Source organism: Serinus canaria, chromosome 5 (genome assembly GCF_022539315.1).
Source record: "Serinus canaria isolate serCan28SL12 chromosome 5, serCan2020, whole genome shotgun sequence".
Classification (NCBI taxonomy): domain Eukaryota; kingdom Metazoa; phylum Chordata; class Aves; order Passeriformes; family Fringillidae; genus Serinus; species Serinus canaria.
The window spans coordinates 7673078-7700611 of NC_066319.1; the positions used below are offsets into that span (position 1 = coordinate 7673078).

General features: G+C 43.4%; 2 protein-coding genes across 10 annotated transcripts in view; both read left to right on the top strand.

Annotated features, from left to right (window-relative positions):
• Positions 1–27534, top strand: part of PPFIA1 (PTPRF interacting protein alpha 1) — a 503873-nt gene that overhangs the window by 50144 nt on the left and 426195 nt on the right. For 2 of the 6 annotated variants that reach the window (XM_018922014.3, XM_050975049.1), the window contains exon 28: positions 752–2443. The exons of 2 other annotated variants lie outside the window; for them this stretch is intronic. The gene's annotated coding sequence lies outside the window, so the exon portion shown is untranslated. Of the gene's footprint in view, positions 1–481; positions 2444–27534 lie in introns of those variants that run through there. 2 more of the 6 variants (XM_050975044.1, XM_050975045.1) reach the window with 2 other exon arrangements.
• On the top strand, positions 4680–25386 carry CTTN (cortactin). 4 transcript variants are annotated; one of them, XM_009097074.4, is made up of 17 exons: positions 4680–4846; positions 7602–7685; positions 7942–8015; positions 9284–9413; positions 11950–12060; positions 12736–12790; positions 13300–13410; positions 14216–14326; positions 14601–14711; positions 16006–16116; positions 17735–17790; positions 18283–18352; positions 18834–18982; positions 21959–22048; positions 22155–22344; positions 23216–23287; positions 23578–25386. In XM_009097074.4, the coding sequence occupies exons 2-17, from the start codon at positions 7602–7604 to the stop codon at positions 23712–23714; spliced, it is 1662 nt and encodes a 553-aa protein (XP_009095322.1). In that variant the 5' UTR covers positions 4680–4846; the 3' UTR covers positions 23715–25386. The 4 variants fall into 4 exon arrangements, with proteins under 4 accessions (XP_009095322.1, XP_018777560.1, XP_018777562.1 ...); XM_018922015.3 differs by lacking the exon at positions 16006–16116; XM_018922017.3 differs by lacking the exon at positions 13300–13410.

The following is a 27534-nucleotide window of genomic DNA, read 5'->3' on the forward strand; positions in this document are numbered from 1 at the left end:
ATCCATGTATTCTGGCTTGTGAAAGAGCTGTAGTCCTGTTTCTCTAGGATCTGGAATGTTTCTGCAGCACCTTCTGCTGTATTTTCTCATGGCACAGTACTTCTCTCATTTTGCAAGCAAGCCCGAAAATGATTTTTTTTTTTTTTTTTTAACTACAATGAATTTTAAAAAATCAACTCAGTGGCTCTTTGCCCCTCAGTGATATCTCTCATGGACTGTCTTCTCTGCTTGCAGTGTCTTTCTTGTCTTTCTTCTTACTGGTAGCATCCCTTCCAAGTCATGTATTTGCTTCCTAAAATCCAGAACCTTTTTGCATGTATGAGTTGAGTTCTAAAGAGTTCTTACATGTGAAATGCTGACAGAGGAAACTCCTGCACGTAGCAGCTCAGACCATGAGCGTGTCAGTTCATACTTAATCTCAGGGGCTCTCTTTAAAGTATTTTTAGTTGCAAGAAACTGAAGTTTTTGGTCTCTCCCCCAGATTCTCCTCCCTGGTTCAGGATTTTCTGTAGTCAGATGACATGGGATGGAAATCCTCGAGGCAGAAACATTTGCCCTCATTGCTTTATTTGCATTGCAGCTGGAGATTTCAGGAGGCAATAAAATATCCAGCATGGCATGGCAGTAATTCAGTGCATCACTGCTGAGCTGTTTGTGACAATCTTGGAATGCAATGGTGGTTAAAACCTGCTAATGGAATCTTCTATGTTCTTTTCTTTTTCTGTGTTGTTTTTGTTTGTTGTTTTTGCAGTTTACCCACACTATTTCTACCGGTGATATGCAGCATTTTGAACATTTGGAACCCTTAACCTGTTAATACTTGTTAAATGGACACTTTGAGATATTTTATTACAGAGTTTTTAATTAGCAAATAAATTCATGAGTACTATAGAGAAAATATTTTAGAATCTAAATGTTTCTTATATTTATGTGACTTGTCATTTATATAGTTACTTACTTTTTCTGTTTCTATTCAGTCTACAAATCAAATCATTGCTGATTTTTTTATTCTAATTTTAGTCTTTCCAGCTGAATGTACTGTAATGCTTGTATGTATATGTCCCTATGAGCAATATAGGGTTTTTGTAAATTATGCAGTAACTGTAATTATCATTTTTTTTAATAATGAAGCTGAAGGTGAAAAGGATTTTAATACCTTTGTAAAAGTATCATGACACCGAGCAGTATATATTTTGTCTTTTGAAGCGCTTAGCTTAGATCTGAAAACAAGTCCAGCTGTTTTTCAGGTGAGCCTTTGTTGACGTAGGAGGGACGGTACACGAGTGTTGTTCTCCTCAGAGCTGTACCTTTCCACACAGAGGATGTGTCAAGTAGTGGCAATTTGTCTTTATTTAAAGTAGAACTGGTTGGAAAAGCTGGGAGGAACTCCTCAGCTTGCGGGACACGTTGTAGGATTGCCTCAGTGCTCACAGCCTCTGCTGTGTTTGTGCAGCGACTCTTCGCAGTGACTGAAAACAAGCCATACGCCAAGGACTGTTTTTGTTTTTGCTTTTCCTTCCCTGAGGAAGACAGACTTCATAATGATTCCTGGTCGTGAGCCACAGGCCACAGAGAGGGTTTTTTTTTTTTGTCCTAGACCTTTTTGCTTGAAAACACTTGGTGGAAAGATGCTGGTGGAACCAGTTTTAATGGACCAATCCTAAAGCACTGCAGCCTCCTGTCAAATGAGTAGTGAAAGATGAAGGTACAATGGGCTGAAAACTAAAGCAGTGCATCTTCTAATAAAGGCCTTACTTTTCTTATGTAAGTCATCCTATGTGTTTTGTAAACTTGTTCTAAAGACTTGTCTGGACTTTAATTTGGATGGTTGTAGCCATTTTGGACTGTATGAGTAGAAAATGTATCTGACACTTGTAAATGGCACATTAAAAAGCCAGCAAGAATCTGTTCAGATGGTGCATTATTTATTATGCAACAATATATATAGCATGTCTTTTTTCTTATTTTGTTTTCCACTTTTAACTTGCTTGTAAAACTGAAATTCATTGTTACTGTTCTGTTTTTCTATTAATCTTTTGTGTATTTTCAGATTATGTAACAATATGTACAGTCTACTTTTGAACTATTTTTATCACAGTATTATTTATTGCTTTCAATAAAGTACTGATGCATTTTCCACTGCCAATAAAACACTATAGAAAAGCTAAGATCTAATTGTATGCAGGCAGAAACTTTGCAGTGAGTGGATATTGTCAATAAAGTATCTTAATGATTGTTTGCTGCCCTGTAGATCTGGTTTCAAATGATGACCTTTTTCCAGGAGCAAAAATATTCAATTAGATGTGACATTTTCTTTGTAACTGTTCGAGTTCACATGCATTAATATCAGTTTTCTGGAAAAAACCTGCTTTATTGCCTACTTCTACTCATCTTTAGAGCTGTGATTTGCTTTTTAAAATAATAAACCAGGCCTGACACACAACTTCAGTGTATTCTGGTCCACATTGTGAAGATGGAAATGCTGTCCGAGGCAGCAGCAACAGTTGCTTTGGTAATAAAATGAAATCATGGTCATAGTGATATTTGGGGAGAAATATAGGAGTTGAGGGAACCAGTGCAAAATGTGGTCACAATAGGGCTCTTCATGTCAATGTTGATATATTTGTAAACCATTTCATTGAGTAGAAGACAGAGGGATAAAGTTGCAGAATGATGAAAGGAGTAGTAAAGCACATTTCATCATGTCCTCCAGATCAACAGCAGGATCTGGAATGCCTGGAGAAACACTGCCATGGATGCTCTAAACCTTGTTCAGTGATGCATCTCTGTTGGTCTGGCTTGTCTGTACGAGTTGCTGTCTGTCCATTTGCAGTCTCTTTTATATTCTCAGAGAATCTATCTTTCTAGAAAAAAACCCTAAAATGGAACTGCAGAAGGAAATCCTGACTCACTGCTCAGCTAAACTTTGCTGTTTAGAGAAACCTTGCCTAGGTGTTGCTGGTCACTGATGTGAGTGATAGTAGGTGTTCAAAGTCCTGTATTGTTGCTTCTCAAAAGTGAAACCAATGCGAGACAGACTTGTAAAATGTGAACAGAAAATGCGTTTATTATTTTGAGGCTGTAAAACCTTAACTGTTATGGAACAATGGAACTGACATGAGAGGTAGAATAAATGAGTGAAACAACGAAAGCTTTCACAAACTGGCAAAACTGTGTATGGTGACTTCCTTCTGAGTTACACAGCAGAGCTGTGCTGGAGAGATCCAGAAAAACGTGTCTTGCTCAATTTCAGTAACTCCCACACACCCTGCTGAAAGAAAACCATGCACATGGAAAAGGCACCTGGGTCTGTTACAGTGAGCTTTAGATAATGCTTGATTAAATACAGCGTTTTGTAAATTGCCAAATGTCTTTAAAGGCTTTGGTTGGAAAGAGGGCTGTAAAAATTAAACTGTGCATCCTGTCTGCATGCTTCAGAATTATCTGAGTGAACTTTAAATTTGCAATTTTTGCATGTTTAAAGGACAGGGACTCTCAAAACAGATGTGTTAACTGTCTTTTAAACTGCTGTAGCAGTGTCTTGTCTTGTGGACAGAAGTGATTTATCATGCCAAGATTTGGAGAACAGGTAAATTGGTTCAAAACAGAATTTATTTTTGGAGCTTGGTTGGCTAAAGACTGAGAGGGAGGGGCAGCAAAATTATTTTTCAGGTAAATAAAAATGGAAACTATATGTTTGGGGGTGGTACTTTTAAAAGAAACTAGAGTCACTTTGCCTTTAGAAGGAAAGTTCTCCACTTCTCACTGTCAGGGTTGTAGCTTTGGCGCACAAGTTATTCTACATTTTGTTAATTTCATTGTTTGTTAATAGTAGGGGACTTGGGAAGGAAAGGGCAGTTGTAGTTAACTGAGGTGGCAGTAACTTTTGGTTTTACAGGAGATGTTGAAACAGATGGGTGAAAAGTGATATATAAATGTGGTTGGTATTTCTACCTATACATGGAAGGACAGGTGAAGACTCCAAAAAGACACAGAAGAGACAGAAGTAATACCTAAAGGACTGAGGTTCTCTGCACATGTGTTCTTCTCTAGCAGACTGTTTTTAGAATAAATTCAGCCTTTTTAAAATATGCTGTATTCAGTTTTTAGGGTAAATTGCACTGCACGTAATCCAGGAAAAAGTAACGGACCTATTTATGACATGAACTGGCTACATTTGGAATTAAGTTGTTCTTGTGTTCACATGGATTTTTTTATAATCTTGCCCTCTATTACAGCTTGAATTTATGTGTTTATCTGTAATGGTTTTTTTTTCGCTAGAAATGGCGTTCCCTGGGGTCTTCCCCTCCTTTCGAAGACGTGAACAAACCAGTACCTCATTCCACAGTGTTTTAACCCCCGTAGTTTTCATTTTGGCATCCGTTTCATTTGGATCCGATCCCGGCCACGGGGGAACCTTTTGCCCACTGATAAAAAGCGATGAAAACCCCTGGCGTAGATGCGACTTCCAAAACATGACGGTGCAAAAGTGAGTATAAAAAACAAAGAAGAATGTTAAAAACTGCACCAGCAACTCCCCTGTGGCCATTTTAAAACTAGTGATGCTGCATTTATTGAAAGAAAGGAGGGACGGAGCAGCTCCAGAAATAAGTATCTATGATGGTTCGAGCGGCTCGCAGGCCGCAGAGGAGGCGGCGTTCCCGCAGCTGCCGGGGCGGCCCCTCCTGGCGGGGCGGAGCGGAGCCCGTCCCGCTCCCACCTGGAGCCGGGAAGAGGAAGTGGGAGCTCGGGAGAAGCGGAAATTGCAGCGCAGCAGCCGCCGCCAGCCCGGGAAGCACCGGCGGGGAGCCAGCGCCGAGGAGGAGGAGGCGGCGGCAGAGGCACAGTAAGCTCGACGGGGCTGAAGGGCAGCCGGGCCGGGGGCTGCGGGCACGGCCGGGGAGCGCAAGGCAGAGCCGGGAGGCGTCGCGGCTCCGTGTCCTTTTTTTTTCTTTAAAAAAAAAAAAAAATTATTTAAACTCCGAAGCTGGGAACTTGAGGGGAAGAGTCTGCGGCGGGGGCTCCCCACAGCAGCGGTGCCGCTCAGGGCTGAGCGGTGCCGGGTTCAGGCCGTGGGGCCCGGCCGGCCTGGGAGCTGCTCCCGGCTCCCCTCAGTGAGCCCCGAGCCTCGGCACTGCTGCCCGGAGCTCGTCCCTAGGCCCGGGCGGCGGGGAGGTGCCGAGGCTGCCGCTGAAGGTGCTGGGTAGGATGATGTGTGTGCTGATTAGTCATAGCAGCGCCGGGCAGCGCATACATTCGAGGCATATATTTAGCTTGGGTTTGTGTTCGAATCGTAGCGTTTGCTTCTTCCTTCAGGAATCATGACCACGTGAGCCAGTGAGTCATGAATAGATCGAGTTTCTCCTCGTTCTGCCCTGAAATCGGTGCTGGAATAGCAGGCGGAATCCAGGCTTATTCCTGCTGGCTGCGGACTGGGAGCCCCGGTCGCTGGGGCTGCTCTGCTCCTTGTGGAATTCACAGAGTGCGGGGCTGAGCTGTGGAACACTGAAAAATGTTGGCGTTTGTGGGCATGGTTTCAGAGAATCGCGGTGGGTGCTGGATTTTGCACGGGGGTGCGTGTGAAATCCTTCCCTGCGCTATTGTTCGTGAGAGCTTGAGGAGGAAGGAGTGAAACCTAGAGTGAAGGATCCAGCTTTTGTTCTTTGAAATGTTCAAGCACAGCTGAATGAACAAAATACATCAATCAAGTGAGCATAAGAAACAAGTACTTGGGGGAAAAAAGTTGCGTTTGGCACAAAGCATATAGAAATTTGCCATACACAGCACCCCTGAGTCAACTCTCATCACTTGAATTCCATTCCTAAACATCTTGCACAGCGTGGTGGAGCACATAAGGATGGATACAGAACATTCCTCTTAGGAGAAGTTAGAAATAATTTGGGCCCATCCATGTTAATAATTTCATTATTGAGCTGATTAGGTTCTGCTTTCCAAGGCTTTTGGGTTTTTTTTGGTGAGAGATTGGATTTTAGTAGGAAAGAGTAGGACAATCAGACCACAATCATGTGAGAGAAGGCTTTAGATAGAGTATTTTAAGGACAACATTAAACCACCTGTGTTGGGTTGTAAACTCATAGTGTCAGAAGTTTTTTGGATATGAGGTACTATTATAAAGGTTAGTTCCTTACCTGCCACAGGAACTTGGAGATGGGAGACCTGAAAAAACATGAGGGGAGATATGCTAATACTGTTAATATGTCACCTGCTCTGCTCTTACACCCTCCTTCCCAACTACTCCAGCATTTGCTACCCTGGTGTTTGACCGTCAGTTTTCCAGCTGTTCTCACTCACATTACCAGTCCTGAAATTTCTGAAATGCTCCATAAAAGTGGCTCATAAGCTCATTCTGCCAGGCTGCAGAACGAGCCTGACAGAACGAGCTGTGGACTTTACCCAGGGATTTTTAGTTATGCATTTAAGAGGAAGTGAGTTTTCATCCCACCCACTGAATTATGCTTGTGTGAATTAAATAGCCTATGTTAATTATCTTTGTAATATGTTCTTAATTAGAAGGATAAAGGTAAGTGGACAGAATGCAGGTATATTAAAAAACTGAACTCTAGTTGAATAGCAAAGAAAAACTAAAATTGTTTCTTGGAAGTGTATTCTGAAAAAGCTGGGAGAACAGGTAGCTTGTAGTTTGATGTTTCAGTTTTGCTTTCTAGAATGTGTTTGTTTTGATTTATGTAGAATAAGGGATGTAAAATCCAGCCACTAGCACCAGGAAGATCAGGAATTCTGCTAACTAGCTGAACTGTTAGTTAAAAGCATCCAACTTGATACTCCACGGGGAATAAAGTTTCCAGAAACTGAGAGGCCCCAAATCATTAACCTCTTGAAAGTGCTGGGTGTTGTTTCTAGAAGTCATTGTTTGCTTTTTCTATGAGTCTTGCTTCCTGCAGTTGCCCTCTGTTTCCCCTGAAAGCCAGACAGGGTGCTGAGTTTGTGAGCACCGTGTCTTCACTGGGGGTTACCCGAGGAGCACAGAGCTCCTGTTCTCGGTTGTTGTTGCAGCAGTGTCTGGGTTGTGTGCAAGTTGTTAGGGTTGTTGGGATTTCTGTCTCCGTGCTGGAGCCCCCCGCATGGCAGAGGAGGATGTGCAGGTGTAATGCAGGTGAAGAACAATGTTGTGCTCATTATTTTTAATGCTTGGGGGGGAAAAAATCACTTATTCCTACACCTTAATTGTATGCACAGGATCCAGAATTAGCAGCAATCTTTGGAAGTGCATGTTGGCTTGGAAACCTGTGTGAGCAGAAGTCTTTGAGTGCAGTAACTGCACAAAAGGCACACATTAATTTGAGCAAAGAAAGGTGACTTTGTTCTCTTGAAACAGCAATTGCTCCTAATCTTTACAGTGCAAATGGGAGAGTTGAACAGGTTTGTAAGCCAGCTTGAGAAGACAGCCTGAGCTCCAGTGGTCAAACCTGTTTTCACTGCAAGCACAGCTTTTGGTGGTGTGGTTAAATAGCATACCTTATTGGGAATTTTGGATTGCATCTCCTCTGTCAGCTCCTGCACGAATCAAACAAGCTGGCAGGTGAGTGGAGCTGACCCTGCTTCTCCTGCTGGTGTTGCAGATGTGGAAGGCTACTGCAGGCCACACCGTGTCTGTCAGCCAGGATGATGGAGCTGATGACTGGGAGACAGATCCAGACTTTGTGGTATGGCTTTTGGGGTTTACTGGTCCACCAGGAACTTGTTCTGGGACAGTTCCAGAGGAGCTCTGCAGGGTGGGGGATGTGTCTTGGCCAAATAAAGTGTCAGGAGCATGTCCCTGGAGTGGAGGGGAAGTGAAGCTGCTTTTCCAACACTTGTGGTCTCAGTGACTGCTGGATGCTTTTGCTGTGAGCTCTGAAATGTGTGTTACTAGTGATTCCTTTGGGTTTTTAACTCTCTTTTTATGTGTGTCCTTCACAGAATGATGTGAGTGAGAAGGAACAGCGCTGGGGAGCTAAAACCGTGAATGGGTCCGGCCACCAAGAGCACATCAAGTAAAGCAGCTCTCTTGTGAAATGTATTAACAGGCACAGTCCCTGGCAACTTCTGATCAACTCATGGTCTCAGTTACTTGTGTCTCCATAATTAAAACAAGAGTCCCTGTAGAAGATTGATTATTTGCCAGATGGCTGGTCTTTCAAATCTGTCTGTCTTCAAAGCTGAAATTAAGAGCTGTAATATGGTGCAGGGACCCTTAAATCTTCCTTTGTCACTGGAAATGTGATTTTTCCTGCCTCTGTATGTGAAAAGGGTTTTTTTGTGCTGTTTTGGTGCAAGAGCAAGTAGTGCCAGGGAAGAAGCTGAGGTATCTGAGCAGTTTCAGTGTGGTACTTTAAGGAAACGTTTTGTCCCTTAATTCTTACACTTTGATTAGAAAACTGCTACAACCAAACTCATAAAAACCCTGGCAAAGTAACAAACTGAGCTCTCTGATGGAAAAGCAAATAAGTGCATCACAGAGGGATGTGTGAAACCGAAATGATGCATCTCCTGAATCCTGTCTTTCTTACAGAAAGTGTCTAGGACAGAACTTTAAAGCAATTTTAGGAAATGTGTGATATTGCAAACAGAGGAGACTGAACTGTGGTTACTTCAGGGATCAGTGTTGCTCTGCTGTATTCTGAGGGCAGTGGGAATTCCTGCTGGTTGAATTACACCTGAGGGAGCTTAAAACTCAGGTGGGAAGTGCTTAAAGTACAGACTGCACCTTGGGTTACTTTACCTTACATAGCCTGCACTGCCCTCAGTTCAATTCTGCGAATTTTAAGGGATCACTTTGGGAAGAGGAGGTGCAAGTTTCCTTACATCTTTATTTTGCAGTGCAGTGCTGTCCAGAATGCTGTGTTAGAATTAGCCCTGATACCATAGGGACTGTGTGGTAAGAGATGATCCCTGTTCTGAAAAGTTGCCATCTAGGTAGAAAGTGTTGGGAAGAATTTAAATTAGGACACAAGGAAAAAGAATTGTTTCAGGCGCAAATCAATTCTATGTAAAGGGTTGTTAAAATAGCAAAATTCCCTTCCACATTCTTAAAACCAGCAGTTTCTCTTTTTTTAAACAACATTTTGCAGTGGGACAAATCCAGTGTCTCAGAATATGAGGAAATGTTTTGTGCACTGAAAAAATGGGAAGGGCTTGAAAAATATGAGTGATCCAGCTTCTCATTAAGATGATAGTTTTGTCAGCTTTATATTTTGCATCTTTTTGAAGTTGCTTGCTGAAACTTCCTTAGTAAAAGTTGATGCTTTGTTGTCTTTTAAAGTATTCATCAGCTGAGAGAGAATGTATTCCAAGAGCACCAGAACCTCAAAGAGAGGGAGCTGCAAACAGGACCAAAAGCTTCCCATGGCTACGGGGGGAAGTTTGGCGTGGAACAAGATCGCATGGATAAAGTAAGTGTGGATGGGGCTTCCTTGTGATGAAGGGATCAGTGAAAGGAGAAGCCTGGCCAGCACCACCCTCTGTGTGAGCTGAGCTTGTTCCAGCTTTGCTCTGGGGCGTGCAATGGCCCCACGTGGTTTTTGATTGATGCCAAGTCTGGAGATGATTCCCCTGGAGTCAGGATTCAAGTTTTATGTTTCTAAATGAACAAAGGGCTTGGTGCATTAATAAATCCAGTATGATCTTTTTATTTGGATGCTGGGCCGGCTCTTCTATGATAGACTGCCAAAAAGGATGTGCTGTTGCATTAAAATCAGAGTGCAGCTCTTGTGAACAAACTGTGAACAGTGACAAATAATGCCAGTATTTAAAATATTGTACTTCAATCAGATGGTAGCTTTTTATATAAGGAGTTGATGGCTGCTTATGTTACATTGTTAAATTATAATTCTTAGTATAACTCCTTTAGTTATGTGATAAATAGGCATATCAACTTCTGTCTGCTTTCTTTCATGAGCTCTGCTAGAATAAGAATCAAAACATTTCTGAATGAGAAAGTTTCTTACTTTGTTTTCTGTATTCTTGGTAACTTGACAGCCTTAAATTTTTGCTAGATTATCGTATTCCAGAGTTAATTGCTGTCTAGTTCTCAGTGGGCCAACCTTTGAATCTGAGAAAAGGAATTGCTGAGCAGATTCAACCACCAGGCCTGTTCTGCTGCTGCTCTCTAGTGTCAGCAGTTTATCCCTCACCTGTGTCTGGGGGAAAAAGAAGGAACAAAAGTCAGCAGTGTTTCCCATAGGCCAGAATTAATGGTGGGGAAAAACATGCTGATCACGCCCATGTGAGTGATACTGGTGGCAGGAGGTGTTCACAATTTCTGTTTGTAATGAATCTTTCTCCCTTGTAACTGTAGTTCTGAAGCCTTGTGGCTGAGATGTCTCCTTTGCAGGTATCTGTGCAGGTGTGCTGCTCCTAAAGCTTGGCTTTAAAGCTTGGCCATTAAATCAGGGTCGCTGTAGCATTGTCATGGTGCAGGGTTTTGCTGCATTTAGGGCAAAACCTTGGTTTTGAGTTAAAATGAACATTTCCATCACTCTGTGTGCCATACCTCCTGAGCTGGTGTAAAATGTACAGAAAAGTTATGAGGGTGTTTGACTCTGAAATACAGATTACAAAAAAAAATATTTTTTCTAAGGGGGGTTTTGTTGTAATGCTTGGTATTTGGTGAAATGCAGAAAGTCCTGGTACCACCAAGAAACACCACACTTATACCTCAGTTGTTGTGAGAAAAGGGAGGTCAGGTAAAACCATGTAAAACCTTAAGTTTTCAGAGCTTCATGTTTTTCATAAATGTAATGGGAAGAAAAAAGGGAAGTGGGAGCCTTCTCTGACACATTTCACAGATACTGTACTACAGAACACCTGCAGAATGGACAGGAGTGTGGTTGTTTCAGTCAGGAAAAGAAGGGAGATTTTTTTGATGCTTTTGAGTTAAAGTAGTGTCCTGTCATTGCCATCCTTGATCTCCTTGGTCTCTTACCTGGCAATGACTTCATCCAGTAATGCTTTGCTTCCCAGCCTGCTGGGAATGTTCCCTCCAGCCCCTGTGTGGAAGAAAAAGAGCAAACACTGTAAAATCCAAGGTGTGCAGACACCTTGTGTCCTCAAATTAGTTCACCTTGGTGCAGCTGCCTGGCACACATTATGCAGTGTTGGGTTACTGGTGAGTTGCAGGTTGCTCTGGCCAGTTTCCAGTGTTGGCACTAGGCAAGGAAAAAACGCTTTTACTCGAGGTGTGAGGCTCCAGCATCAATTCCAGGAGCTGGAAGGGCTCCCTAGCACTAGGTCAGTGTAACACTAGCAAGGGCTGGGTGGAGGCACTTCCAGGTGTGTAATTACATACCCCTGTATGCTGCCAGTGGGATGGATGGAGGTCAGCCTCTGTTCAGCTCATCTTCCAGGGTCAGGATGCAGGGCTGGGATACCTTTGGCACAGGTGTGGATGCATCTCCTCATGTTCAACACCATTTTGCATGTGAGGAAGATGCCTAATTGTGATTTATGCAGGAGATTTGGGTGCCTCCCTAAACCAACGGCAGCTGGCTTTGGTTGTATTTGTATTGTTGTACAAAAATATTGTTGTATTTGTTGCAGTCCCCTGTCAGCTAAAACAGATCCCTAAATAAACACAAGGCTGTTTGTTTCACCTGACACTCACTTCAAATTCTGCATGAACACCATCAAGACTCCCTCTGTACCTGTCTTGTTTTCATTCCTGTGCTTTTGAAGTGCAAATGCAGGGCATAAAATAGTTCCCATAAAATGCAGTCACTTCCCTTGCCTAGGCTGGATTGGTAGCATGGCAGCATCCTTGTGGAGACTTCCCAAGTGAGTAGGAATTTCCAGGGAAGTTGGTTTCAGCAGGAGGAGTGGCAGTGATGCATGTTGGTAACAAAACTCACCCTCCAGTTGCTTGGTGCAGTGTTTTGTCTGGCACACAGGACTGTGGAACTGCTGTCTCTGAATTGCACCAATTTCTTCCAGTCAGCTGTTGGACATGAATACCAATCCAAACTCTCTAAGCATTGCTCCCAGGTGGATTCAGTGAAAGGGTTTGGTGGCAAGTTTGGAGTGCAAACCGACAGAGTTGACCAGGTGAGTGATTTCATCTCCTCCTGCAGCCACCCCCAGTGGTTGATTTTGTCCTTTGTACATAAATCTGCAGAATTCCAGTGCTTTAGGATGCTGGTTTGGGCTACTCTTCCTGCTCTTTTTGAAGTTTAGCAGAAGTTAACACTGACTGTTAGGGAGATAAAGAACTGTTTAAAGCAGAGTAGAAAAAAGCCCTCATGGGAAGTTGAGATGAATTGAAAAGAAAGCTGAAAAGAGATGTTAAAATACACTTTTTTGTGTTCTTTGACAAGGTCAGTGTGAATACTGTAGAATGTTTGGGGATGGTTTGTCCTGTATCACAACATGAGCTACTGGCCGGGATATCGTGTTCCAAGACTGTGTAACAATCCCTGCATGGAAATGCTGGATTTCTGTCATACTGAATTGCTGGACCTGGCAAGGCCAGGCTGGAGTGTGCTGCTGATACAATTTGCCTTGGCAAGGGAGGGCAAAACCCTGGCCATGAACACATACACTGAATTGCCATGTAAATGAATATGGCCCAAAAGTTAAAGAGATGTTTATGCTCCCAATCCACAAGGTCAGAGCAGTATGGAAAGACACAGGAACTTGCTGTGCTCTGTGTCCTCTGGAGTGTGTGCAGTTTTTCTCCTAATGCCTAATGCTGTCATGGTTATAATTTTATTTCTCTTCCAGTCAGCTGTTGGGTTTGAATATCAGGGAAAAACTGAGAAGCATCCCTCCCAAAAAGGTAAAGTGGGGAGGTGGTCACCTCGGTGGGCATGTCTTCTATAAAAAATAGAGTAGATTCTTTCAATTGTGTGGGAAGTGCTTCCTTCAGTGAGACCTCTGCATGACATTCCAAATGAATCAAATGGTGGGTTTGGTGGAACAGAGGAGGAAAAAATAAATTTCCTAGCAGTTTCATGAGTGGATGAGGATTTAAGACAAGGAAATAGTGGGTCACCCGGAGTCTAATTTTTCTTTCTGAAGTGAGGTTCAGGGGCATGTCAGGAAGACTGGGAGTTGCTCTGCTGTATTGCACCCTGTTGGAAATAGGGAAAAAATTAAAGGGAGCAATCATAACCTGTAGGACTGTTGCTTATCTTATGTTTAAAATTAAACTAAATTTTATGTGCTGAAGCCTTCATAATACTTGAGATCTGAAATAACTTGTTTTTCCCCTCAATTGCTAGGCTATGCTGTATCCATGACAAGTTGCTTTCATGCTGTTTTTATTGTGCTTTACTCTCAATGCAGACTACTCAAGTGGTTTTGGTGGAAAATACGGAGTACAGGCTGACAGAGTGGACAAGAGTGCAGTGGGGTTTGATTACCAGGGGAAAACTGAGAAACACGACTCCCAGAAGGGTGAATAGACACACATGTGTTAGCAGGCTCCTTCCCTAGTGCTGTAGGCACTGCCCATAGCCCATGTTGTAAAATACTCATGTTTTACACCTCTTGCACTCCTAACCTGCTGAAAGGTAATGCTGGGTAAAATTTATATTGTGAAAACCTCAACTTCTGGGGAAAAAAAAGCCCAAAATAATCTGCCTGGTTTTAAGGGATGGTCCAGGGCCCACATGTTTGTCTGGAGGGTTTTACAGCTCCTTTTAAAAGCTGTAAATCAAAGTAGTCAGACTGAGAGCAGCTTAACCACCACAGAAAAGTGCTTCTAAAAGAGTCAGCTATTTGTAGATTAAAACACTTAACAGTGTTTAGAGTTAATATTGTGTTGCTGCTAAACTTTCCAGGCATATCTAATCAAAAATTGACCATTTTATTGAAAAATGGTGACACTTTTGCCATCTGTTTTCTGTTTGTCCCAAAGAAATGTTTGAACTCTAGAAATGCTGACAAGGAGCAGGGGGTGTTGCTGTGTCTGACGTGGGTTTTGAAGTTCACTTGGCCATAAGTGTCTATAGAATTTTACCAAGGAGTCAGGCAGCAGAACTGCTGGTATTGCCCAGCAAAATGCTGTTTTATTTTCCACCCTGGAGAATGTCTTGTGAAGGATTTCTGACTTCAGTGTCTGAAATCAAGTTTAGCTGTGGATGTCAGTGCTTCTTTTAAAACACAGTACAGTGCTAGCAGCCCTGATTATCACAGTTTCTCAAGGCGATGATTTTGTTGCTGAACACTTACAAACAAAACTCTTCCCTCTTATCTCTAGATTATTCCAAGGGCTTTGGAGGTAAATACGGTGTTGACAAGGACAAAGTGGATAAAAGTGCTGTTGGCTTTGAATATCAAGGCAAAACGGAAAAACATGAATCACAGAAAGGTTTTTATCATCTTCTTTAAAAGTAGTAGCTCAGATCCTTTTAAACCTGGGAAAAATACTTTGGTGGGGGGGGGGGGTGGGTGGGAGGTTTTGGTTTGTTTGGGGTTTTTTTTTTTTTGTGGAAAATGTGTGTTTACCCCATGTGTGTGCAGATTTTGGATCCCTTAAAAAGTGGTTAATAACAGGGCAGCTTATCCCCTAACATATTCCTGAGTTTTTATTAAATGCTGTTGGCAGCTATGAATTGCAATAATGTTTTCTGAAAACTTCACAGATTATGTAAAGGGCTTTGGAGGCAAGTTTGGCGTGCAGACAGACAGACAAGACAAATGTGCCCTTGGCTGGGACCACCAGGAGAAGGTGCAGCTTCACGAGTCCCAGAAAGGTACCTCAGCTCTCAGTTCCTTGCTGTTCTTTCTGCCTGCCCTCATTTTGACCTCCTGTTGCCTGTGTGAGCCCTGCCCTGGTGTCTTTGGGCACAGCCTCACAGGAGCTGATGTGGGGCTCCTTTCCTGTGTCAGCTTTTGCTGTTGCTGGGTGAACCGGTGGCTGCAGAGCAGCTTTGGCACAGCTGACACCCAGCCCCTCAAAGTCCAGGCTCAGGACTAAATTTTCCCTTTATGGGCCTGCAAGTATGCTGGGTTATTTTACTTTTTCAGTGAGCTGTGCAAACCACAGGTTAGGAATTCCTTTGTACTTTCCACAAATAAATTTTCCCTTCTGAATTCTGTTGTGTATATCCCTATTTCCACGCAGGAAGAGTCTAAAATCAAATGCTGATTTTTTTTTTTTTTTCTGGCCTGTGGGGTACCTATTCCTGTGAAATACTTGGTTCCCAGTAAAAATGCAACTTCCTGTAAAATGCAGCTGTTGCTCCTCAGCCCTCTGCCTGTCACTGCTCTTAACTTAAAGAAATTAATATTTTTTAAGTAATGAAATTAAAACTGCTTCTCAAAATATTGTTCTTTTGGGTGCTCCAGCAGACTTGTTGTGAGAGGATTGCCCGAATCCCTTTTTTTCTGTGCCATCCCTCATTTTATAGTACACATATATATTTATATAAATAAATATATATGTAAATGGATAAATATATCTATGTAAATGTCTGCTCCCTAGGCAGCAGTAGGGAATGATCAGCTCTTAGCTGAAACCTTTTCTCCCTCAAGTTGTGTGGCAGTAGGAACATTCCTCTTTCCTTTAAGGAGTATCTGGAGGGTGGTCTCTGTGGGGTCCATCCTCACACCTCTTTAAAAGTCAGCTCTCTGTACAAATGTTAACCATGCTGCTGAAGGAAGCTCATTTGATTCTCTTGTACTGTTTTGGTGTTTATTTTGTTTTTTCTCTTGTATCTGTTGTTGTTGTGTTTGGATGAACAAATTACCTGTGTGCCTGTGTTCGTACCTTTGGTCAAATGCAAGTGCATCATGCAGTATGGATGAAAAACGTTGAGAAATGCTTTTTTTCTGTGACTTCAGGATGGTGTTCTTATATCTGATAAATCATCTCAAGTTGAGACTTTTTTCAATTTACTTTTGCAGAAGTGTCTTGATGTATTTCTTTATTTTTTCACCATCCAAAATTGCTGATAATTGAAAATATTGCAGAAATTATTTTGAGTGTCTCTGACTGAACTTTATTTCCCTGCCTTGGTTTTAACGTATCCCATGTGGCTTTTTCAGACTATAAGAGTGGTTTCGGAGGGAAATTTGGTGTACAGACAGAAAGGCAGGACCCATCTGCTGTGGGGTTTGATTACAAGGAGAAACTAGCCAAGCATGAATCTCAACAAGGCACCGTTTTCACTTGTTACTTTCTTACCAGTGCAGCCACTTCTCACACAGTCTGAAATAGTTCTCTGAGTAGATCAATGCCAGGAATGTGCAGACACTTAATGCACTTCTATTCTTCCATCATCCCGCTGTTTTCTTTATTCTACCCTTAAAATACTACCTCAAGCAAGCCTGTGTTCAGGAAACACCCAGTGTTGAGTCAACAGCTCTGCAAAGTCCTGAATTAGTTATAGCTGTACATGCAGGGAAATAGTGACATTATTGTTAGTATGATGTTAATGAAATCAGTTTTAGAGACTAAATATAAAGTTTTGCCTGGGTAAATTAGTGGAAAAATATTCAGATAACAACCATGCATGTAGCCATTAACAAGAAATGGGCTGTGGCAAGATCATTTCAAAATGATTGTAGTCTTTGAAAGAAGTAGGGAATGTTTGTTCTTGGGTGAGGAAATGCTGTTATAATGCTCTGTTTATTCATTGTGAAATAGTTGGGGTACAACCCACGAACTCCTGGTTTTCCATTATCTTAAAGTGAGGAGTATGGAACAGAAAAATGTAAGTGTAGTATATTTATTCTAGCTGAAAATACGTACAAAGCTGAAGAAAATGAGGTTGTTCATTGATAGCTGGCATTTTCCTGTGCTATAGTGAAATATTCAGACTTTCAGAGCCCGAGTGCAGCACTGCAGTGGCTGGCAGGGAGAGCCAGGGGTTTGGAGGCTGAGAGGTGAAGAGATGGATTCCTGGGATGGATAGGAAACATGGGCAGTGCAAGGGCACATTACTACAGCACAAAGAGGTCTTTTTCCAGTCACACACTCTTGCTGCTGCTGTTGTGCTGCTCTGGTGCTCCTCAGACGTTCCCATGAGAGCAGAAACCCCCTCCTGCCTGGGTTTGTTTGTTTTTATCAATGTCACTTGGAGTGAATTTGGGAGTGTGACAAGTGCTGAGGGCAGCACCAGCTGGGAGGAAGAGTGTGCAGCTCAGGGCTAGTGTGGGATAGCACAGCCACCCCATTTCTCTGCTGGTGAGTTGCTTAGGCAGCTAAAGCTGGCCTATGTAATTTCCCTTTTCCGTGTGTAGAGCAGGAGTTACCACCAATGGCTTTAATATTCACCAGCTGAGTATCTCAACCAAAACCACTGGAATGAGAAAATTGTTACATTTTCCTGCCATTCACAAAGAGGGAAAAGAAGGCCAAAACCAAAAGACCTCTGTGGTCACCGAAGACTCCTTTGAGCAAAGCAAAATGGCTCAGGCTCCATGATTCCTGCAGAGGGCTCAGGATTGGTGCTGTCAAAGGCTGTGTTACAGAAGTGATGCATCAGGAGGGCTCCTCCCTTACTCCTTGCTTGATACCTGTTCCATCCTCAGCTTTGTGTTTACTCAGGGAATGCATGTGGCCCACAGTTTCTTTTGCTGGTGTTCCAGAGGGCTCCCGGGCTTCTGTGTCTTCTCTGCATCATGGCCAAGTTGCATTTTCTCTGGTGGCTGTCACTGTGGCTCTGCATGAGGCTGAAATGGCTCTTTGCACCTGAGGTGGCTGTTTGCAATTGGCAGCAAGGGGGGAGGGGCACCCAACTCCCTGCTCTGACCTTTTTTGTCCTGCTTTTAGATTATTCCAAAGGATTTGGAGGCAAGTATGGTGTCCAGAAAGATCGGATGGACAAGGTAAGTTGCTTCAAAGAGCCATGACTTCTGACCAGGCAGAGCAGCCTGGTTAGATCTGCATTGCTCAGCTCTCTATTTCTGGACACTTCTCCAGTCTAAGGGCAGAGTTTTGTGCTTTTCTAGGCCTTTAAAAAGTAAATTTATACACACAGAGCTGATGCCAGCTTATGTGGATTAGAACAGCAGCAGCTACACAATGTATTTTTATTGCCTTGTTTTTAGTTCTGATGAGTCACTCATAAACTTTTTTATTTTTAATTAATGGGATTTTGATGTGTTCAGAACTGCCCCTGAAGATTAATTCTTTCTAGCTTGACTTGCAGAAAGGATTATTCTGTTTGTAAAGTTTTGATCCTTCCTGATTTGTTTTTGATCTTCTGCAAAAAGCCTTAGGGACAGTACCACAGTAAAATATCTCAGGTTGAGGCTGTGTGAATGTCTTCATGAATTTGTGGGGGTTTTTACATGTATCCTTTTTGTCCTCACTGATAGAATGCAGCAACTTTTGAAGATATAGAGAAACCGTCATCAACTTATCAGAAGACCAAGCCAGTAGAAGCTGGTAAGGCATTGACCCCAAATCCTTTCTTTGGAGGTAATTATGTCCAGAATCCTGGATTATTGATATAGTGGTGCTGAGTAAGGATCATCCAGAGAGAACTACTGTATTTGCAGCTCTTTAGCAACCTCTGATATTCTCCCTCCTTCCTTTAGAGGTTTCTTTGCTGAGGCTCATCAGAGGAAGGGAGAATAAAAAGCGTGAGACTAAGGAAGGGATAAGGAAAAATAAATTGTGTATGGTAATGGTGGGGCCTGTACCGTGAAGGAGAGGAGGAAGAAACATTACAGAGGTTTTTTGGAGGAGAAATAAGATGTGCAAGGGGTTTGAGCTGGGAAGGGAGAGGAAGAAGGAGGTATAGAAGGACTTTGCTGACTGAACTATAAACTCAGAGGGCAGAAAAGCAGAAATTTGTAGCAAAAACTCATTCAAGGCTACTTTTTATAGAAACATGATTTGACTTGAATTCTTTTCCTTGTTACAGTTGCCAATAAAACAAGCAGCATCCGAGCTAACTTTGAGAACCTGGCCAAGGAGAAAGAGCGAGAAGACCGAAGGAAGGCAGAGGCTGAGAGAGCCCAAAGAATGGCCAGGGAGAAGCAGGAACAGGAGGAGGCTCGGAGGAAACTGGAGGTGAGTAAGATTCAAATCCCATTGGAGCAGCCTGGTTTCAATGCAATGCTGGGAGAAAAGGGAATCTTTGAGAAAAGGTTCCTTCTTTCCAGCTGGCCTTTAAAGCTCAGAGTGTGTGTTTGTGCCTGTGCTTCAGCTGTGTTTGATCCAGCCTGGCCTTTTCCTCCTGTACTTCTGCCTTTTGGCAGTCCCACATTCCCTTTGGGCACAGTGGAGCTCATGAGGGGAGAGCTTTGGGGTCCCCAAAATGCCCTGCATGTTCAAGAAGTTTCACCCCATGGTGAGAGCTGGTGATGCTGTTCCTTTGGGATAGTTTTGGGAGATGGAGGTGGTATAAAAAACAGCCAGGAGATCAGGGGAAGATAATCTTCCAAATGTTAATTGAATCTTAGTTAGGGAATGAGAAAAATTGACTTTGCATTGATATGGGTAAAAGCTTCATGTTTTTTTCTTTTTTTGTTATTCATAATCAAGATAATTCCAGGAAATGTTTAGTCAGAAACTGTATCTTATCTGCTTTATGGAATTTGTGTATTTGTTTGTTTTAGTTTGTATTACAGGAGACTAAGGCTTGATGTAATTAACTTGTTTTAAGAGGATGAAAGACTGCCTGCTAGGGTCTCTTCCTCTAAAGAGATTGGTTTTTTCTTTTATTTTTCCTTGTTCCCCCCTTTTCTCTCAGCTTATCACCTGTTTTGCCTTACGGCATCATGATGTGCAGTGTGAGCATATGTTCACTGCAGAAATGTGTCACGAGCTGAATGGGAGCTCATCTTCTCTGCATCATTCTAATGCTGCCTTTCCTCCACGTGGACTTTTAGTACCTTCCCCAAACACTCCTGGGGTTTCTTTACTGTGCTGGAGAAAAGCTAGGAGAGGAAGAGGTCAGGGAATGGTTTGGATTGGAAGGGACCTTAATTGCTTTGTCTTTTTTTTTGTTTAATTACTTTGTTATCTCAGTAATTATGTTATTTCTCTGCTGGTATTTTTGTTGTGAGTGTGGGTTAAATCCAAGCCATTTTGCTGGATTTTTCTTGTGCTTCATCAAAGATTCTGTTGCCTGGACACATTTGAAGTTTTTTTCCCCCCAAAGCTGGTATTTAAATTTCCCCGTAAGCAGATGATTAATGTTTTTACAGCCTGAACATCTCCATGGTTAATTGTGGGATTCTGTAGAGACGAAGAGGGGGGGATGAGGTTGAGGGGAACTGAAATGGCTCTGCTGGCATTGTCCCTTGCTCCCAAGCTGAGCAGGAGAAGGGCAGAGATGTGATCCACACCATCCACAAAGAGTGCAAAGGGCAGGGATGGACTCTGACTGGAGTGAACTTTATTTCTGTAAGTGAACTTCTTGACTTCTAGAGGATATGTGGGCATACACCCTCCCACAATGGGAATGTACATATGGACTGCATTCCTTCCAGAGCCCTGGGTACTGGTAATCCTTGTTCTGGTTTGCTTTCCACAAATGTCATACAGGCGATGAGTGCTCAGGGAGCTCTGCTTTGATGCCTGGGTTGAGTCAGTGCTGCCTCATGATTTCACTGTGCTCTGCTGCCTTGCAAAAAAGGCAGGATGTTCTTTCACATGGAGCATTGCACTGTGGAACAAAACCCAGCCTGAGGGGAACCATGCAGTTTAAATGTTTTATGGCAATTACGCTGTGTCTATCCTAAACTATCATCTGGATTGCAGACCCATTTCCTAGGATGGATTAGTCAAACTGTTGCCACATTTGCCATCAATAATGGATTGATGCTGCTTAATTTGTCCCCAAACTTAGGTTTGACTTCTCATACTCACTTTGCTGGTGCCTTTTTATCTTTTGATCTCTAGCACAGGATTTAAAAGTGAGGGAGGTTTTGCATCAGGAGAGACTTTTCCAGAAAGAACAGCACTAAGCTTTGAATTGTCTTCAAAGCTGGTTCTGCTCTCGTGACATGCTTTGCTTTCCTTGTTGGATGTATTTTTTTCTGAGCTGGGACAAGCAAAGGAAAGGAAGAATTTTTTGCAAGGGAGTCCTACCATTGCATTTCTGTACTGTTCTGAGAATCCTCTGGGGTGTTACAGCTTGATGGGCCTAAATTACTGGAGTGCACAGATTCCCATTGCACACATCCTCTCCTCCTTTTTTTCAATGAAGAGGATATTTTGGCCCTGGAATCATGGTTTATTTTTCACCTGTGGTAAAGAAAGGCAAAATGAAAGTTACCTGTTGAAATAGTTATCTTGTTTTGTGTCATGTTAGCAACACAGGATTTCTTGCACTTCTGTGTCCTGCCTCCCCTAATGAGTGGCTTTCCAATGATTGTGGAATTGCCCTGTGAATCACTGGTGGGATGGCAGTTGAGTGAAGCTTGAAGCACTTGAGTGCCAGAACAGATCCATGTTCTTTGTGTCACGGAACACAAAAGCAGTACTGCTTTTATTTCTACCACATCTCTTAATTCTTCTGAACTTTGGAATCCTGACTGTCCCTGTATAGGGCCCACTTCTGTCTGAGCTGTTCGGTCCTTTGCCTTGGCAGGATGTTTTGCAAACCTGCCAGAGCTTGCACGACCATTTCTCACCACAGGCCGTTCATCAGTTGTGCACCCAGAACATGTGTGGCCTTCAGGTTCTTTAAACTCAGGTGAAATGGGACATGCTCATCAGCTGACATTCTGCCAGCTGATGAGCAGAATGAAGCACTGAGCACCAAAACCCTGCAGTTCCTCTGGAGATGGGCCAGACAACTCTGGGGCTGTTTTTAAACACAGGCATGCATATGTGCCATGGGGGTTTTGTTTCTTCCCTTGTTTTTCTTCTGCTGTGCTGCATTTCTGGTGCTCTGCTCAGCCTAGGCAGCCCAGTCCTCGTGTGACCACAGCTGTTCATTGCAGGATATATTGCCTGTCCTCCGTTTTGGAGGGTTATTTCTTGGTGCCCTCATCAGTGACTGAGCTGCACTGAAGTTTTCCTTTCTCCTGGATTTAGGAGCAAGCTAAAGCCAAGAAGCAGACCCCACCACCCTCTCCTGGCGTGCAGGTGGCGGAGCAGAAGGTGCCCTCCAGCCCGGTCTATGAGGTTTGTTGAGATTCCTTTGGGACAAGGGCTTTGATCCTGATCAAAAGGATCCTGATCCTGTGATCTCTTCACCAAGCCCTGACAGAGCTCCCCTGTCTCCCTGCAGGATGCAGTTTCCTACGAAGCAGGGTCAGCCTACAAGAGCTCCAGCCCATCCAACCCCGCTGCCCAGGAGCCAGAGGCTGGCTACAAAGCGGCACAGCCGGAATACCAGGAAGCAGTGAGCCAGCGGGAGGCAGAGTACGAGCCAGAGACTGTCTATGAGGTGGCAGGAGCAGCAGACCACTACCAAGCAGGTTTGTGTCTCACAGCCAACCCTTTAGGATAGGGATTATTTCCTTCTGCAAGAGCTTAATGAGCAGCTGTGCTGATAGCACACTGTCCTGGTTTGCTGAACTCTCAGTCCAGTGGGACTTTCTACATTCCCACCAGCAAACTTTAATTAGGAAATTAATAAATGGCTGCAGCAAGGTGTTGAAGTTAGTTAACTTTTGTGAGATGATGTTGGAGTAATTACAGTGCTCTCCAGGGTCTCAGTTGAAAAAGAAATTCAGGGGTAACCATTCCTACCCCATGGAATATAGCTCAACATGAGAAGAAAGCACCGAGCTGGAGATTAAACATGTGCCGCACCAGGAAGAAAATCCAATCAACAATTCTTGGAGTCTGATATTGAAGTGTTGGGTTCTGTTCCTGTGAGGGAGTGGAGTAGGGATCTGTGAAACTGCAAGAGTAAGATTCTTTTGAATTCCTGTTTTTTTTCTCACCTCTTCTGGGTATTAAATGAGCTGTGAAGGATGAACCTGCTCTGGTACAAAAAACTGGGAATTTTAAGCAGGCCCCTGGCACTTGTATTAATTATTGTCTTCCACAGTGATCTTGAGCTCAGCTGTCCTGTCACATTTTACAGAAGCAGTACATGGCTGATTGCTTATATGTAGTCCTGTACTCAATGTCTCTTGTAAATGCTTCTTTTCATGCTTCTGTTGTGTGTGATTGAGGGAATAAGTCTATGCAGAAGCAATGTCAGCACTGCTGAAACCTAGCATGGGTTGTTGTCTGCTTCCTGTGTGGGTTAGCAGTGCAATTGAAGGAGAAGCACCACAGAAAAGAACCGAGGGTGATAATGTATTTCCTATTTTAATTGTTCTCCCCTTCTCTCTTCAGAAGAAAATGCGTATGATGAGTATGAAAATGAACTTGGGATCACAGCCATAGCCCTTTATGATTATCAAGCTGGTGAGCAAAGCTCTTGTTTTCACCCTTTGGCTTTGAAAACTCTGTTCTGCATGAGAGAAATCTGGATTTTTCCTTTGCCTTTCTATGTCTCTTGTGGTAGCAAATGAACTCAGGGATTTGGGAGGTTTAACAAGAGCGCAGATTGCAAATTCCTGGGTGTGGATTGCAGATTACCTAGGTGCTGTTTGTGGGACTGGTGGCAATTTCCAAAGAGCTCTTCCACCCAAGTGCTGGGGCTGTTGTGAGCCCTTGGCAGGGTGGGTGCTGACCCTGTTGGGCTCTCCCTGCAGCGGGTGACGACGAGATCTCCTTCGACCCCGACGACATCATCACCAACATCGAGATGATCGACGACGGCTGGTGGAGAGGGGTCTGCAAGGGCCGCTACGGCCTCTTCCCCGCCAACTACGTGGAGCTCAGGCAGTAGGGACTCCTGCTGCTGCTCATGCCTTAATTCCCCAGCCCACACACCACTTCACACACTACAGACAGACCACGAGGCTTTCCCGAGGATGGAGGGGGTATATGCATATGGCTTTTATATTTAATACTTTGCTGATGCTTTTTAAAACACTTATGCCATAGAAATCGCTAATATATTGTAACTACTCTGTCTTTCACCGAGGCTCTTGGGATTTATTTTCACCTGGAAACGTTCCTTCTCTGCCAAATTAGCCAAGCCTTTTGGAGGACAGGTAGTTGTCTGCTGTAATATTGCATGTTTTACTCCTAAGTGAGCAGATTTAGTCAAGTGTTCAAGTCTAGTTAGTCTTCCACAAAGCGTTTGCAGCTGAGAAAGTCATGGCTATGCAGGCTGTGTGCATTTCCACCAAGTGGAGAGGACTGGGGAGGTGCAGAGTTGGATTTTTTCTTATTTTCCTTTTTTTCCTTTTCTTTTTTTCTTTGCTTTTTTTTTCTTTTCCAGATAGGGCTTGAAAAAAATGAAGAAAATGTTTTACAGTTGCAGTTAATCAAATACTGCCCAATATTTATGGAATATTAATGTTATGAAGGAAACAGTCTGGTACTTTTTTCCTTCTCCTTTAAAGTGGAGGTTTTTTTGGCTCTTAAATTAATTTTTTTTTTCTTCTTTTGTAATTATTTTTTCTTGGTCCTGCTCCTCCTGCTCATGTTATCCCAGAGGAGGGCTGCAAACTCTCTAGCACTGATTGTCCCAAATTCCTTCACTCTTATGTTTTTGCTTCACCCTCCTCTTTTCCCAGAAAAACTTGGAAAAGTTACTGTGTAAATGTTAAGTCAACCAAGGAGATTCCTGCTTGTTCAGAAGGAAACTGGCATCCAGATCTGCAGGAATATTCCCATTGCTTTAAATGGGATGAAAAGGCAGGAGGGGTGGGATTGCAGTTGTGTTCTGTGTGCAGTGCATCCCTGCTCACACAAGGAAGGAAGGGCCTGCTGTGCAGTAGTGACATTTTATGGAACCATTTTCAAGTCAAGGAATGTTAATGATTGGATTTGAAACCCGTGTAAATGATTTCCATTTTTAAACCAGACAAGAGACTTTTTTTTTTTTTTTTTGTATGTTCAAGAGAAACTGCCAGTACTGTTCTGCTAAACAACACCAACTGTTTGGTTTTTGGGGTTTTTTTGCCAAAACTGAAATTCCTGTCACTGTAGAAAGCTGACCACTGCAGATTTAGGGTCCCTACCAAAGATAGCAAGTTGCATCCAGTAGTGCACATGTTCAATGTCTGTACTGTCTGTTTCCACCTTCTGATCAAAAGGAAAATGTCAAATCTGGTGTAGCAGCCAAGAGAGAAGGCAAAGACTTCTTATCAGATCTAAATTTGGACCAATGGAATATGGAAGGCCTGTACAAAATGGTGAATTGTACCGAGTATCAAGGGAGAAGGCATCATGTTGAACCAGTTCTTGGATGGTTGGGACAATCCTTCATGAATGTCACATGAGTGTCATGATTATTACTATCTTTTTCTCCTTTCCATGGTCTCATATCTGTGTTGTATTTGCATTACTAGGGTTGGGTTTTATATGCAGTTTATTTTATTCAATTTTAGAACACCTCATAGGGATATGATTTTTGTAAATTAAATATTCAATAAACTTTTTGAACCATTTGCATGGAATTTTTTTTTATTTTCTTTTGAAAAATCTCAGCATCAGGCTCAGCTTTCTTTTGTTTTCTGTGCTTGTTACTTCTGCTAAAAACACCAGTGGGCTGTAGGGTTTGTGGCTGCTCCTGGATTTTGGGGATGCTGGTGCCATCAGGGCCCTGGCTGCTCTTGCAAACACAGACGTGGGGTTACATCAAATAAACTTTTCCATCCCTTCAAAGCTGTTCTGCTCTTGTTCATGGCAGGGTGGGTTGTTCCCAAGGCTTTGCTCCTCTCAGTCCTGCCAGCAGGAAGGTCCTGCCTTGCTGTCCACATTTTACGGTTCCAACCCTGAGCTTCTCTGGGAATCTGGTTCTTGATGCACCGCTGGAAATGTCAAGGAAGAAAATCCCAACAGCCTTTTTTTTGATTCTTTAGTGGTGCTGATAATTAATGCTAGGTGTTATTTGTGGATTGCCTCACTTCCTGGAGAAGGCTGCATGGAATGGAGAAATTCTGTCATGAGACACCCATGGCTGTCCAGTCTGCTGTTGGCTGTTGATTTTTAATTTAAATAGATTTTCAATAGCAAGAATCAACCAAACTGGGTTGTGTTTTTTTTTACTTTTCCCCCAGGCAGGAGGAGCAGGAGTCAGGGGAAATCACAAAGTGAAGCTCAGGGAGCATTCCCAAGTGCTGGTTTGGCTTTGCAAATGCAGACTTGAAGCCCCCTCTGATTTTCTGAGATAATCCAGTCTGTACCAGGAGCTTTTCCAGTGCAGCCTATGGGTGTTGAATACTCCAAGTCAGCTCCTGCTGGGGTGCAGTTCAGGAGCTCTTCCCCTTGCTGCAGGCTCTTCCTTGTCAGGAAGGGATGTGGAGCCTCCAAAACTCAGGCTGCAGTCATGTCCATATCTATCAACAGGATGCTCATGGTGTGGTGCTGGATTTGTACTAAATTGGAAGAAGCTGCTTCAAATTCCTCTCGCGTTGAGCGCATTTCTACAAGAGCTGCTGCAAAGTCCCTTGGTGAAGGACAAAGTGAGACATTAATCCATGGGCAGAGGAAAAGAGCAAGAATTGATCGATCTGGAGGCCAAGTGTAGAGTACCTGCCCTGGATCTCTTCCAAAAAGGGAATTTGGATTGATCAGAGTAGCTTCACTTGATAGGTTTGTCCCAGGAGCCGGGAAGCTGGGACAGAAAAAGAGGCACTGCATCTTCCACTGCCTGGGAAGTGCCTCACACAGCAAGGCAGCCCTGAAAGGAGGAGTGTGGTGCTCTGCTACAGCTTCCCCAAAACCAGGGTCTAATGGCCAGGTGGAGTCAGGCAAAATTGATTAAATAATTACTTTTAAGTAGCCAGAAATTTTAAGTCAGCTATTTCTAGCAGAATTCCCACTTTAAAACAGAAAGAAAATGATCCTTGGAGAGTTGGGCTTACGTGACTTCCCAGGCCCCTGTTTGCAGGTCCCGGTGCCAGGTTTTGGCTTCTGGAAGTTTCAGGCAGCAAAAGTGCACTGTGGCAGAGACACTGAAATTGAAAGCTAAACAAAATTTGTTAATTCTCTGGCCTGCAAACCCCACTGCACAAGGGGAAGTCCTAAGTGAGGAATAAACATCAGGCTAGCAGCGAGTCAGGAGCTGGGACATCGCTGGGAATGTCATCTATTTGGGCTTTCTTTTAGGAGGTCTGGAAGGCCTAGGGAAGCTTTGGAGAAATTCTGTATTTTGCTTTCCTGCCTGCCCAGTGTCATAATTATTGCCACCAGTAATTACTGGCTTTTCTTTGAAAGCAAAGCACAGCCAGAGTGACCGTAGGTAGGTCAGCAGGAGTACAGAGACATTCCCAAAACAGCCTTTTGTTGGATCTTGGCCGGGGATCAGCACTGGCTGAAGCTTTGGAAGGGAGGGAGCTGCTCCCTACCAGATCCAGAGCCGGGAGCTGCTCTTTGTTCTGTGGGTGGGTCCACCCCTGCAGGCACCACTCAGAGCTCTCCTGTGCCACCCCAGAGCCAGGGGCAGCCCGGTCCCCCCGAGTGAGACAGGGGAGGCTCCCCTGTGGGCCAGGCCAGCCGAGGGACAAGGGCAGGAAGGTCAGCTCTGCAGCCAGGGGTCCTTTCCCAGCTGCTGGCTGGCCTTTCCCTGCTCATTCCCTCTGCAGTGTGTGCAC